At 43.0% G+C, this 14,796-nt stretch overlaps 1 protein-coding gene and 3 non-coding genes across 5 annotated transcripts; all 4 read left to right on the plus strand.

Moving 5' to 3' along the window:
• The first annotated feature begins 7,081 nt into the window (after positions 1-7,081).
• EIF4A2 (eukaryotic translation initiation factor 4A2) lies at positions 7,082-14,398 on the plus strand. Of its 2 annotated transcripts, none has more exons than XM_074911840.1 (11): positions 7,082-7,164; positions 8,304-8,349; positions 8,438-8,570; positions 8,834-8,973; positions 10,148-10,316; positions 10,487-10,596; positions 10,727-10,870; positions 11,285-11,422; positions 11,691-11,780; positions 12,016-12,095; positions 13,592-14,398. In XM_074911840.1, the coding sequence occupies exons 1-11, from the start codon at positions 7,136-7,138 to the stop codon at positions 13,734-13,736; spliced, it is 1,224 nt and encodes a 407-aa protein (XP_074767941.1). In that variant the 5' UTR covers positions 7,082-7,135; the 3' UTR covers positions 13,737-14,398. The 2 variants fall into 2 exon arrangements, with proteins under 2 accessions (XP_074767941.1, XP_074767942.1); XM_074911841.1 differs by having other exon boundaries at positions 7,136-7,169; positions 8,306-8,349.
• On the plus strand, positions 8,684-8,754 carry LOC141963470 (small nucleolar RNA SNORD2). The gene has a single exon (XR_012634128.1). It is a non-coding gene; the product is annotated as a small nucleolar RNA SNORD2 (small nucleolar RNA).
• On the plus strand, positions 10,924-11,104 carry LOC141963468 (small nucleolar RNA SNORA81). The gene has a single exon (XR_012634126.1). It is a non-coding gene; the product is annotated as a small nucleolar RNA SNORA81 (small nucleolar RNA).
• On the plus strand, positions 11,495-11,621 carry LOC141963460 (small nucleolar RNA SNORA63). Its single transcript, XR_012634118.1, has one exon. It is a non-coding gene; the product is annotated as a small nucleolar RNA SNORA63 (small nucleolar RNA).
• Positions 14,399-14,796: the final 398 nt, after the last annotated feature.

The raw sequence follows: 14,796 nt of genomic DNA on the forward strand, positions 1-14,796 counted from the left end.
AGAAACAAAACTCAAAGAATCTGAGCTACAGCTACATGCAGAAATGAATAGTTTCAATTTTCTTACATAAAGTAAAGCTTAGTAGAAAACTTTCAGTTTATAGAAATTAAGATTTACCCCGAGGCAATAATTTTGACTACATAGCTCATTTTATTAATGAGAAAGTATTTATCTTTATTGTTAACATTTACATGTTGTAACAAGCTCTATAAACTGCAAAATACTGGTTTGGAGGTTAAAATGCTCTGCTAGAAAAGGAGGAAGATACTTCAGTTAACACACAAAGCTGGATATGGACAGAAAATGCTTCTGTTGAACAATCGAGTCATTTCTGTGGTATCTTACGCTAGCTGTTTAGGGACGTAAACGTTTTAAATATTCTGACAGTAAGGGCCTACAAGATGCTCACACCAAAGCTTTCTGTGCCATGCTGTATCAGTGGATAAAACAGAGGCATTTTTTGGTCACTAATCTGAGATGGGCCCTCATAACTCACAGCACTGTACATACATTCTGAAATGCAGTGTGTTTGGTCGGGTGTCTAAAAGTGCAATTTGGACAGGGAAGGACAGTCTCGTATGACTTGGTTCCATCAGTCAGGACACAGAGCATCTATCAAGGTAAGTATATCTACAACATACATTAGAGATTTTATTTTTTTTTTACCACAAACTGTGGTTCTGCGTATATACCGCTGTAAAATCAAAGACCTGCCAGGCCTTTTTGGCGTTTTCATCTTGACCTTGATTCACACGTATTAGTTCCTCCTAGTAAAGTACATAACCCTCAACTGTTTTGTCAATGAGGAAAGGAACTCAAAATTAAAGAGAGACTATAGGTCTGCCTATAGTGTCTGTTCCAAAAATTAAACAACTGAATTCCACTCAGCAATTATAAACCTCAAGCATCATCAGTGGATTCCAAACTGAATAACCATGAGAATAAATAACTTACATAGATGGTTAACCAGTATCAGAAGGAAAAATCTTTTCTTCAAGAGAATGCATAGGATCATATTTACCTTTCTCTCAGAACTGGAAAAAATGTTCTTTGCAGACTGTCTCACAGACATGCACTATTTCATGGTAGCGCAGAAGTGTTTCAACTGACTTAAAAAATAAATGTACCCACAGTGCTCTGTCAGGATGTTATCAGCAGCTGCCACCTGCTTAATCTCCCTAGCTTTCTTTACTTTTGTAATAGAAAGAACAAACTCTACCCTATGCATGGGTAGATGTGAAACTATGTATGTAACTTCGATCAAAGATTTCTAAGCCTCCTACTATTACTGATCTCCACATTTTTCAAGCATTTGCCCACACATAACCTCTGAGGCAACTACTATCACCCCCACTTTACAGAAGAGATAAAGTGCAGAAAGAGCTCTCATTCCAATACAAGCCAACTGCAAGTCTCTAATAAATTTTAGTGCTAAAATTACATAACTGTGCTTACACTGGGAATCTTTAACACAACAGAGAACAGAATTAAGCTGACTCCATGTCCTGGACCTGACTATAAGCCGTAAAAACTGCAAGAAAGAATATCATTGCTCAATCAAGGAGAGAATTCAAGGCCTAAATCTATGACTATCAAATTTTATAGCATGCAGAGGACTGAATGACTAAGAAAATTACAGAAAAGTATATTTCTGCTTCAAGTATTTGGGTTGGGATTTTGTTATGCCAACATTCTTTTTATTACCAGAATACTTATTAAAATCACAAGACCACCACAAGTGATCCCATATGATTGTTTTTGTACTTTATACTAATTTAAAAAAATAACAGTAATTTACATACTTCTTCTAAGAAATTAAATACCCATCTTCTAAAATTAACACTAGCTTTTTATTAGAAGCCCAATGTAATGCTAACTGAAATATGGGACATTTTTCACAAGTTCAAAGACCACTGGATGAAACTATATGTATCTATTATAAAAATAAGAAGTATGTACTTTCCCTTAGTTCTTTAGATTTTTGACCCTCTGAGACAGGGCCGAGAATCCCAGGTTCCTCTGAGGCCCCAGAACATTTCTGCCACTTCCTTTCAGCAGCAGGTTACAAGAACTTTCCCACTGTATAAAAGAGAAACCATATTTCTTTAAAAATCATAAAGAGCTTCGTTATTCCAGAATAATAAACATGTAACAGATAATGTCAGACCTCTGAAGGCACTAAGGTCACTACAAGTCTGAATTTAAGCTCCAAATTCTAAGAGGTGATTAATTAACGGATGGGCAACCTGAAAGATGGAATTCACACAACTTTTCTGTTTCTTTAAAAAACAACAATTAGTCTTAAACAGTTTAACAAATTAATATCTTCAGTGAAAAAAAAAAAAATCTTACTGGGAATGAGAGAATTTAGGCTAAGAAACAAAACTACGCAAAACTGAAGCAGGAACACTCCTTGGAGACTTGTGCTCAAAGCAGTTAGGGAGCACAAGCCACAAACCACCATGCATACATTTCAGACAAGTGAGTCAGCTGGTCAGCTAAAGGTCCTACCCACCCTGTATCCTCTGCACAAGTCTGGATATCTTGAATAGACTGAGCATGGGGGACAATTAAATTAACTAAAGCAGTTTAAATCCCCCTGGCTTTCTATAGTGCTTGGCTCCTAAATCATTTTAAGCATTTTTGAAAAATGTTCCTTATTGGCCTAGTGCACAACTATTCAGGGAGACGCTGGGAAAGAAAACTCAGTGTCCGGACATACTTTCAATTCACTCGGCAAGGACATTGAGATTTCACAGCAGAAGCTTGATTACAGTTACAAAGAGTAGAAATATCTGTCAAAGCTGGAAAATAACTTTAAAAAAGAATGACAAAGCAAGCCTAGCAGCCTAAAGCCATCATAATGTGGATTTCACTGAGATACTAAACAATACAATGCAAGCTTTCTCAGTGCATTAAAAACACTACATCTTATAAATTCTTATTATTTAGTTTGTTTAGATTATAATTTCAGTGGAAAGACAAGCGTAAGTTAGCGTTAATGAAACCCTATGACTAAATAACAAGCATGGGACTCCTGGAATTTGGACTTTCTCTCCGCCCTGGAGATCTTCCAGGATCCTTCCTATCCACTCCTACATCTGAGGAAGCACGCTTTTGTTTAGGCAGGATCCTTTGGGAATGATGAATCGAAAAACATTACTTCTTGCTAACAACACCCTAACAAATAATTTTGATCCTTAACGTGACCTACTGTGAATAAACTCTGTCTGTTTACAACTACTTTCTTGGCCCTGCTAGTTGTGGTAATCAAATAATATACAGTACGTACCCTAGCATCAGACTTGCAAATGCAGGAGAGGAACTCAGGATCTTCCAGGTTTCCCGTGAAGTACATGACAGTTTTATGGTGAATTCAAATCATGGTATGAGATTTCTGAAATTTCCTAATGCAAACTGTGACATTGCCTTTGCCAGAATATCGATGAGCAGAGATTGCTCAACTAGAGCTCAGTTTCAGGAGGTGTCAGATCCTACTGCTTTCTTTAGATACATCATTCTTTACTTCAATCTGCATGAATAATGACTGGAAACCCAGCTGCTAAACCAGCTAGTCCATCTGTTACCCCCCGTTAATAAACGTATAATTATGTTCACTCTCACTAAAGAGCTCATGATTCACTAGGATTGTCTGTTGGGAAGACATCTACGGAAGTATATTACGTGCATATGCAAATGTGGCCATGGATCCCACCTTTGGTAGCACAGACACATTATTTGGTATCTCTTCTGCCTGATGATAATATGAATCTGGTCCTCAAGGAGCAAATTTTCAGTTGAGATTGCACTAGAAAGCTTAATAAGATTTAAAGCCAAGGGGCCATAACAAATCCCAGTGTTGATACAAGATTTCTGTCAGTGACAAAATCTGACCTTTCAATACCTCTCACTACAATGTTTCATGTTCAGAACACAAATAATCCCAGACAGAGCAAGGTTACCACCAGTCTACAAATACACAAATTAGGTATGAGATCACAAATGAAATGTCTTTTTGCCCTACCATAACCAAAGAGAAAATTCTCAAGCGCTGTATTCAGGTACACAAGTTTTAAAGAGCACAAAATGTCAAAATTTTTTCCTCTAGTACAGTTTGTGTCACTGCTAAGACAACAATCCTGGATTTCTGCTATCTTGTTTCACAAAAAGAGGGGGCTGATTCAGCGTTTCCAACCCTTTGCTTATCTTAAGTTAATGAAACAAAATGTGTTTCCTGTTTTCATTTGGTGAAACAAGTCAATGATTTTCACTGGAGGAACCACTGGATTCCTTTCCTCATATGCCTTGATGGGGAACATCCATATGAATCGTTTTACCATGGGAACTGATGATTTGTTTCTTAAATTCATAGTTCCAGTCATACAACACTTAAGGCAGATAGCATCTGACCAGAGGCCACCTGACTGGGGACTATCTGATTCTATAGCAGCGGATTAAAATAACGATGAACCAGAGCAAATAACACGGCCAACTATTCAGATGTGTAAAACTCTGCCAAACTCTGCCACAACCACGTGACAGGAGATACCAATGCGCTCACAGACTTTTCTTTATATTCAAGCATCAGGTAAATCACAGATGAACAAAATCCTCAGAAACAGGGACATTTCAAGCTGTAAAGGCCAGGAGCTCTGGGGGGGCAGGTAGCACTGTTTGGCTCCATAGTTGCCTAATGTCTGCATAAAGAAATCTTGGCATCTGATCAAGGGACACTCAGATGCTGTTACTGCAGATATTAAATAACAGTATCAGGTTTTAAAATTGTCCTTTGATTGAAATTAACAGTCAAAAAAAATTTTTTTCTGAGTTTTTGGGGTTTTTTTTGAACAGGATGAAATTTGGTGAAGTGGAATAAAACAAGACTTGCAGCAACTAAGAGCAAGGGGAACAGTTTCTCCTAAGAAAAGCCTTTTTAGTTAAAAACTACTTTTGTCAAAACTGAACTTTCAAAGTGGTTTGAATACACAGGTAATCTGAAACAACACTATTTTCTTTACAGGAAAAGATAAACTAAATACTTGCTTCTGAGATGACAAATGTTTTTTTAAAAAGACATTTAAAGTCTGTGGAAAATAATGTCCTACCTTCCTGAAATTCCCACATATCAAGACATCTTTTCCACTTAGGTTTGCAAATATACTAAGACTTAACTGCATTACTTAAAAAGTATACACATTCTACAGCTTTCTTAATAAACATTCCAGATCCTTAATAAAACCATTATTCCATAGTATTATTTCTTCCATCTAGACCTAAAGCCATTTTTAATGGGAAATCCAACTGTGCCAGCCCAAACCTGTGTTTATGTTCTTTCTTCAGACCATCCCATTTCTTTTACAACCAGAGGTTTATGGGTCCACACAAACTGCTATCATTCATTTAAAAAGGCCTCTGGTTATTACTGTGGCACCGTCAAAATTGCAAATATAAGAAGCATCCTCAATATTTTCTACCCAGCATGGGTGGACAAAACTTGAGAGCATTAGGGTGGGTTGACAGAGGGGCTGCATTTACATAATTTAGCTGGGATATTTCTAAGTGTTACATCATTTCTACAGATAATATTGCCCCAGTATATGCTACCACAGGAAGAATTAATGTACATTTAGCCTTTCGGAAAATCCCTTTAAGGATATTCTAGACAGTTCTAGACAATTTACAATATTCCAGACAAGTGAAGGCTCGTGTTTTTCAAGCGGTGCCTCCATTTGTTCATATATTATCACCATGGAAACAAGTTTGAGAAGTGATACACATAAACCCATTAAAGTTCGCACAAATTATTGCTTATAATTTGTATTATTTACCTACGTAAGAAATACTGATGAAGAGATTATTGTAAAACCTAAGAAGATCAGTAAAATGATCGATATTTTTTTCTGCAACAGTATGAAAGCAATGGGCATGATCACTGATCATTTCTTTGAATCGGTTTGCACCATAACATTTTCCTTACTGCTTTAGCTTGGACTGCACTAACCTTTAATCAGCCTTGACAGATTTTTTTACGGACATCGCTAGGCTGCGAACAGCAGCATACCACAGCACCGCCTTGCCAGCAGCGCCCTGAGGACCACCCTGCCCATCTCCTCCCAGGGCTCTCCAAAGGCGCCTTCCTCCCCTTCAGAAATCATCCACCTCTAAGACCCCGCGACAAATGTGAAGGATTCGGCAAGCTGCTGCCTCAAACCCGGGCCCGCGCAGCGCCCTGCGGGCTCCCACACGAACGCAGCCCGTGCCCGTGCGGGCCGGGCGCGGGGGAGCCCTCGGCCGCCATCGTCCTCCCCCTCACCTCCCGGCCCCGCCGCTCCCCGTCACCCAGCGCTGCCCCTCGCTAACCAGCCCCGATTTCGCCCCTTCCTGCCCCTCACCAGGAGGGACAACTCCGGGGTGTTTTGCCTGGCAGGGAGAAGGCGGGAGCCGTTTCCGTCCGCGGGACGGAGCGGGCGAGCCCCGCGGCCCGGGAGCCGTCTGCCCCCGCCCGGGGAAGCCGCCCTTCCGCCATCCCCTCACTCCAGGCACCGGGGCTTTAAAAATAACCGACATGGCGGGGAAACGCAGCCACGACAGGGAGCCGCGCTGCGCCCCCAGCTGCTGCCGCAGGGCCGGCTCAGCGCCCCTCAGCCCGGCTGCCTGCCCCACGCCCCGGCCCGCCAGGCCAAGCCCAGGCCAGGCCCTAGGCCGGGACCCCCCCCCCGCGCCACGCTGCCCCCCCCCCCCCCCCCCCGCGCTGCAGCAGGGGCCAGAGCGGGAAACCCCGTGTGCGGGAGCGAGCGGGGGGGGAGAGGTGGAGGAAAGAGCGAGGCGCCGCTACACCGACAATGGTGCAATATCCTTCCGCACCCTGAGGGGAAAAAAGTAGTTCCACGTTCCCCTGTCCTCCTGGACCCGGGTGGCTCAGACACCCCCTCCAGAGCCTCTCAGGCAGTGGGTGAGGGGAATCTCTTGGGAGAGGGGCTGACTCCGGGGGGGATTCGTGCTTTTTTCGCTGTGGCACGAGCTGTATATCCATGCGCAGAGCAGAGTGGAACGAGTCCGGCAGCGGGCGGATATATAAAGCGACCGCCGCGGAGGCTTTGCCTTTTCAGTTGAGGACAGAGCTGGTGATCGGAACATGTCAGGCGGCTCCGCGGATTATAGCAGGTATGGCGCGGCGTGAGGAGGCCCCGGGCCCTTCCCTCGTCCGGAGGCTCGATGGGCTGGGCGGAGGCGGCTGGGGCGAAGGGAAGGCGCTGGGGGTGTGGGGGGGTGCCTGCGTGCTCGGGGTGGCGCAGTGAGGGCGGCTCGGCTCGGCGCTGCGGTGAGGCAGCGCCTGCTGCCCCGGCCCCTCCCGGCTCTCGACGTTTCGGTCCCGCGTCTGCCTTCACTCGCGGTTCAGTGAAGGTTTATTTAACGTTTCTCGGGGTTTGCCTTTCCCTTGTTAATTTTCTTAGTAACGCCACCCCTGAAAAAACGGCTATTTTAAATTTAACGCTACCCACTTAGCTAGATGTTTTTAAAACGCTTGGGTGCCTTGTCGGGGATTTTTTTCCTTAAAATGATTTTCTCCCGCCGCACTCGGGTCCCGTGTCGTTCCCCCCACCCCCGCCCGGCTTCCGCCGTTGGTTCGCCCCGGGTTTGCGGGCCCGGTTGAGGGCGAGACCATTCTCGGGGTGGGGGGGAGCGGGGCGCCGCCCCCTGGGCGCCCGCCCGGCGCTTGCCTCCGCCTGCGCGCAGCGCCCGGGTTGCGCAATTCCAGGGGTGGAGCTCTCGCGAGAGCTGCGGGGCGGAGGGCGGGGGGGAAGAACCGCAGCGGAGCCGGGCGGCCGCCTCCCCCGCCGCCCCCCCGCTCCGCTTCACGCCAGGCGCTGCGGCTGAGCGAGCCTGGAGTGCGCAGCGGCGGCCCCGGCCCTGTGCTCCCTCCCCGCAGCGGCGGGCCCGCCGCGCCGAGCCCCGCCTTACAGCGGTGCCTTCCGGGAGGGGGGCGCTGTGCGGGGCCACATGCGGGCCTTGGCTCGTCGGCAAGGCGTATTTTTTTAATAGACAAAGCTCTACCCGTGATTAAGCCGTGTTTTTCTGGGAGGGCGTTTTCTTCACGGCGAGCCTCGCTGTGCCGTGGAGGCTTGGATGATCTTCTGTCACGTTGGGTTAGCGGCAGCCGAGCTGGAGGAGAGTGTAGGAGTCCCTCCACTGGCAAAATATCAAAGCACCTGCTAGAATGATCTGTCACGGGTTCCAGATACGGCTTTTGGCAGCCCGTGTGAGTTGCTCCTGTATTAACAGCTTGTTGTATTTGGTGACAGAGACCATGGCGGCCCAGAGGGAATGGACCCTGATGGTGTCATTGAGGTAAGCCTGTCCGAATTGACTAGAGAACTTAACTACTGATCGACATAAATGTTGGATTTAATATTTTCTGTTTTTTCCTCTATTACAGAGCAATTGGAATGAGATTGTTGACAATTTTGATGATATGAATTTAAAAGAATCCCTTCTAAGGGGCATTTATGCTTATGGTTTTGAGAAGCCTTCGGCTATTCAGCAGAGAGCTATTATTCCATGCATCAAAGGTATGCAGGTGATTCATTTGTTGATATCAACATCGGAGAATTAGGAAAGTGTTGTAAAATGTGTACACTATTTTATTAGCGTGTGATGATACATATTTTAATATTTATTGAGCAAGTGATATGATGGTACACCATCTTTCGGGACTGACCTGAAATGGAGAGAACTCTTAATATCTGATCACTTATTTCAAAGGGAATAAAATAAAACTAAAAACATGAATGACCTGTGTGGGAGCAGTAAATGTGTATCCTACTTTTTTTAGGGTATGATGTGATTGCTCAAGCTCAGTCAGGTACTGGCAAGACAGCCACATTTGCTATTTCCATCCTGCAGCAGTTGGAGATTGATCTCAAGGAGACCCAAGCGCTAGTATTGGCCCCTACCAGAGAACTGGCTCAACAGGTATTGATAGTGTAGTTAAAAAAAGCTGCTTGTGTGTTGCATAGGTTTCAGGTTTCACAACTGTTAGACAATAAACAGACATCTTAAGGGGCTGTAACTAATATCCATTCAGAACCCGTTTTGTGTTGAGTAATGGGGGATATAAACTGGCTTCTGTCCCACAAGTTCTCTGCCTGCTCTCAAAGTTGAGTTGATGCATGTGGAGGGTGTGCGGGGCAGGGATGCAGGAGCCAGTGGCTATGCTGCGTCTAGTTCTGAGGAAGCATCTTCAGCAGAAAAACAAAATACAAGATATGTTATTAAAGCACAGTGTTCTGAGTGGAAACAAAACTTTTTGGAAGATATTTGAACTTGCGTGCAGTTGTGCAACATGAAAACTGCAGTGCGCATGTGGTCATTTCATTGTTTCTGTATTTTTGTGATGTTTTCCTGACTGAATGTTGTTGCATGTCTACTACACCTTCAAGACTTGGTACTCTGTTGTACTAAGTGGAAGTGTTTCAACAAATGCTTACAGGATACTTAATTTTGGGGATGAATGTATGTCAGTAATGCAGGTTCTGAAGATGAAATCTTGAACAAATTCAAAATAGAGTAGAAAATAGATTATATACAATTTATTGTCTTTTTCAACTAGAATATATACTGAGATGCCAGTGCTAGTGAAGATTCTTTCTAAACATACTAAATCAGACAGGAAGGAAATTTTAAAGGCAGATAGATCAGTGAAACAAGAACCTCTGATCAGAAGGCTTAGCCTTTGTTCTCCTCTGAAGATATTGGTGAGGTGAAATTTGTTTCAAAGCCTGGCATACAGCAGTGCACTTGTACACTTATGTGAACTTCATGCAAGTGCTTAGAATGCAGGCATTAACAGTTGGAAACGTGAGTTCTGGAGGCCCTGCTTTTAACTCAATACCAAATGCATGATAGTCGCTTCTTTAGTTTGACTAGTAAGGGCAAAAATGGAACTTCAGTGCCCTTCTGAGTTAAGCTTTCTAGTGAACAATAAGAAGCAGTTGGGCAAAATCATTAGCAACTGTGTTTTCTAACCATAAGAGCTGCATAGTCCTTGTGTGCTGTCTTAGCTTTCAAAATCCATAAACAGCAATGATAACAGGGCTTAATCTTTAATGTATCAGGAACTACTACTAATTGACCGGTTTTATTTTAGATTCAAAAGGTAATTCTGGCCCTTGGAGACTACATGGGAGCAACATGCCATGCTTGCATTGGTGGCACAAATGTTCGCAATGAAATGCAAAAACTTCAGGCTGAGGCTCCACACATTGTGGTTGGAACTCCAGGGCGTGTGTTTGACATGTTAAACAGACGCTATCTTTGTAAGTATGAGTTTAATTTTGCTCTTTAATAAATTACCAATATAAATTTCATGCATTTGTTGTCATTGTAGAGGGCTGTACTGGAAAACGTAGTCCTAAAGGAGGGTGACAATAATTAAAGTATTTTGTTGATTTCTGAAAGTTAATGAGATACTACTTTTTTTTTATAGCACCTAAATGGATCAAAATGTTTGTTTTGGATGAAGCTGATGAAATGTTGAGCCGTGGATTTAAGGATCAAATTTATGAGATCTTTCAAAAATTAAGCACAAACATCCAGGTAAAAAAAAACTTGTACATGGTTAAATTCACGGGTGCAGCTTTGGTTACAGTGTAGCTGAGAACTGCTGAATTGTTGAAATCAAACTTGGTGCCCTAGGTACATGCTAATACGGAGTAATGCATTCTAGGTTGTGTTGCTGTCAGCTACCATGCCAATGGATGTGTTGGAAGTGACCAAAAAGTTCATGAGAGATCCCATACGTATTTTGGTGAAGAAGGAAGAACTGACTCTGGAGGGTATCAAGCAGTTCTACATTAACGTTGAGAGAGAGGTTGGTATCTGTTGTACTTGCTCTGGCTGGAAGAGTTAGGTTAAAGTTCTCTTACCTTCTTGTAAAAGCACTGTGCTAAAATTACGGAAACCAAGGCTCAGCTTTGGTTTCTGTAATAATGCTAGTAGAGTATACTCAAGAAGAAGAAAAAAGATGCACTGGATCAAAAATGACTAGGGTGGACCTCTTTCTTAATGTCCAGTGTCCTGTGTCTTAAGATTTGGTGCAACAGTTGCTGCAGAAACTCTGCTTAGGGTCTTGTTCCAACCTTTTGGGTCATACTGAATGTAACTGCACATGACAGCACACTTCATCGGTTGTTGCTTTCAAGTTTTATTCCTCGTTTGGGATTCTTGTTACTTACTGAACTGTCAGTGGCATGATGCATTTCCTCGTTTACTTCCTTCTCTTCAGGAGTGGAAGCTGGATACTCTCTGTGATCTGTATGAGACACTGACTATTACACAGGCTGTTATTTTCCTGAATACAAGGAGAAAAGTAGACTGGCTTACAGAGAAAATGCATGCCAGGGACTTCACAGTCTCAGCTCTGGTAAGAATCAATACTTCTGAAATGCCACGTACATACTGAAAAACAAATGATGATGAGCTATATTGGAGTGAAAAGCAGGAAAGTTATAATATAGCTGTGTGGTGCTGTATTATCGTTCCCCCTGCTTAAAGAAAAATGCTTCCTTCTATCCCTACCTGCTTTGTTCCCACGGCAGGTAGGGACGCTGGGTTTCATACATGACTTTTTTAAAGAATATTCCCATCTGGAGTACTGCAGTTGTAGTAATTGCCACTTCTTAACTCCATAGCATGGTGACATGGACCAGAAGGAACGGGATGTTATCATGAGAGAGTTTAGATCGGGATCAAGCCGTGTCCTGATCACCACTGACTTGCTGGTGAGTATCTTACACCGAACACAACTCTGTTTAAATCTGCCAAAAGCTTCATAACTGAGTGAAGGTTCTTGTAGCCTGAACTATTTGAAGCTTCTTGGAAGAGTAAAGACTGCGTTCCACTATGGACTACACAGTTGTAGTTCATCACTAACCATGTAGTCGACAAAAAACACAAGGTAAATAACTTAACCTGAAGCCTGTGACTTGCACCTGAAGACTCTGTGTTGCTTTTCAGGCTCGTGGCATTGATGTGCAGCAAGTGTCACTGGTTATAAATTATGACCTGCCGACCAATCGTGAAAACTACATTCACAGGTTAGTTGGCTCTATCCTCTAGTTGGTGTGCTACACGGAATGTCACCTCCTCTACAGAAGTCAGCACAGAACCTCACCTCTCTTTCCTTTTAGTCCTTACCAGTAGCAGGAGGTGTTATGCATCCATTCATACAATACCTGCCAAAAAGCTAGCAGGAAATAAAACCAGTTGTGTAGTCTGCTTTAAAGAAAGCCCTGACATGCACAGCTGTGGTGCTCAAATGAGGGAGGAGCAGAACTTTCAGACAACAAAACAAAGCAGTGGGAAAACTTAGATGTGTGATGGTTTCAGTGATGGCTGATCATTTGCTGAGATCTGGGGAAATGGAAATTGCCAGCTAGTGAACTCAATTATTGCTGTGTAGGCTGTGGAGTATGATGATGAAAAGCCCTTACTGGTATAGCACCTTGATATTGTAGGTCCTGGCTAGTCGGCAGCTGTTGCTGCTGCTCAGTGACTAGACTTTAATACTTGTAGCAGATGAGTTGTACAGGGCTGCCTTTGCTTGCAGAGGCCCAGCTATTGGTGCTTTTTGTGCCTTGTTTGCTTTTGGTGGCTCCTCTTACAGTGGGATTCTTTGTGTGTCTTCTGGTAGCAATTTGAGTTTTGTTTCCCTAGGCTTAGTTAACTGCTTCTAGTGACTGTCCCTAAATTAAGTAAACTGTGCTTTGTTACTTGATGTAAAAAAATACAGGAGTCGATAGCAGCAGTTGATGACACAAGATGGTGCTCAGAAACGGCGTTGACGTAATTTAGGACGTGGATTCGTAAGCGGCACAGTTTGAATAAAGCGAGTCGGTATTTATATATTTCTTTTGTCATGATTATTCACTAAGTTTTTGTGAGCCATTTTTGTGTATTTAGCTCTTGCTGACTAGGTGCTTTACTGTGCAGTCTGCAGGGAGGTAGAACCGATGGTGGGTGTAACAAGTACTGTGATGTGTTAGTGACTGACTTGGGCTTACACAAAAATGTTGAGCTTAGTTTGGTTTTTTTAGAAAGAAAAATCCAAGTTTTCCCACTGGAAACAGTTATGTTGAATTAAAATTCTCAAGTTGAGTTTGCTGTTCCACGTTACTGGATATAATTGGATTAACTTGGGAACAGTCTGATTTTTGAACAAGAGCTTTTCTTTTATGTCCCGTGCCTGGCATTGGATGCATGTGGTGCGGGTGTGTTGGCTGAACAGAGGGAGGGAGGCCAAGCTGGGACTTCATACCCCAGTACCAACCATTAAATACAGATTTTACTTTGCAGCCCAAAGCGTAACCTTTTCTGCTCTGCTACTTTCCATAGGATGGACATTTCTTCTGTACTGTTGGCACTAACTGCTAGTTTTTCCTGACCAGACATGACTTTGGTAGCAGCTGGTCCTGTAAATACAGCATAAACTGGCCAGTGACAGATAAAAGAGCAGCAGTTAATAAATGGATCTTGCAAACAAAGCAGATTAGTGTTGTTAACCTGCATGTAAATGTGTTCTCTCTTTGTGCAGAATTGGCCGGGGTGGTCGTTTTGGCAGAAAAGGTGTGGCTATAAATTTTGTCACTGAAGAGGACAAGAGGATCCTGCGAGACATTGAGACTTTCTACAATACTACAGTGGAGGAGATGCCGATGAATGTGGCTGATCTCATTTAATCCCTGGGATGAGGTGGTTTGAATGCAGTGCTCGCTGTTGCTGAATAGGCGATTCACAACGTGCATTGTGCTTCTTTCTTTGGGGATACATTGAATCTTGTCTCAATGCTCATAACGGATCAGAAATACAGATTTTTGATAAGCGAAGCGACTTTTTGTCGTGAGCTCTTGTGGGGGAAGCCATTGGCTTTATCCACTTTAGGGTTAGACTGTTGGGGTTGGGTGGAAAGTCATGGGGTCTGTAAATTTTTTCTTTATTAGAAATTTATTTCCTAGTTCCATAGAAGTGGTTGTATTAGATGTTCTTTATCATTTAATAATTTACTTATGGACTAAAAGATATAAGTGCTGTATAAAGTCAGCCAATTATGTTAAACTAGCCTACCTTCCTTTATTGTATGTATGTAACACTTCAGATTGAATTGGAAAGGCCTTTCAAAATCTCTAAACTTTTATAAGAGCATTAAAATGCATTTTTGTTTCATATGTATTTATTCAATAAAGTATTTAATTAGTGGTAAGTGTGATCTGGACCCTGTTGCTAAGCCCCAGCAAGCAAGCAATCATACTATTGTCTTAGTTAGGGTTAAACCCAGTAAAATTTGCCATATTGCACATGTCTTAATGAAGTTTGAATGTTCAATAAAATACTTCTATATTCACTTAAATTGTAAATATTTGCTTCTTGGTTAGAAAGGGGGTGTCTTGCTCAGTGGGAGGGTGAGGCCTCCTCAGCTGAGTTTGAAGTGAGGGAGGCTATCCCCTCAGGGGTGATAGACATGTGTCCAATTCTCTTTCATCAGAGTAGAAAACAGCTTAATAATGACAGCCTTGATTAAAAAGCCCCCTTGCCTGCATTGTTCATATTCACTACCTCCCCAAGGCCCTTGTTGACTGCGTTCAGGATGGCAGGGCAGTCCTGGGAGTGTCAAACAGCATACAAAGTAGCATCTCAGCCCCCTCAGGCTGTGTTTTTTTATACAGGTAACACCTTCAAAGACTAGAATAGGATACTCTATAAACAACTTCTATCAGAAGATGACTTGCCCTTCACCCCACA

The sequence above is a fragment of the Athene noctua genome, chromosome 8 (assembly GCF_965140245.1).
Source record: "Athene noctua chromosome 8, bAthNoc1.hap1.1, whole genome shotgun sequence".
In the NCBI taxonomy this organism is placed as follows: Eukaryota; Metazoa; Chordata; class Aves; order Strigiformes; family Strigidae; genus Athene; species Athene noctua.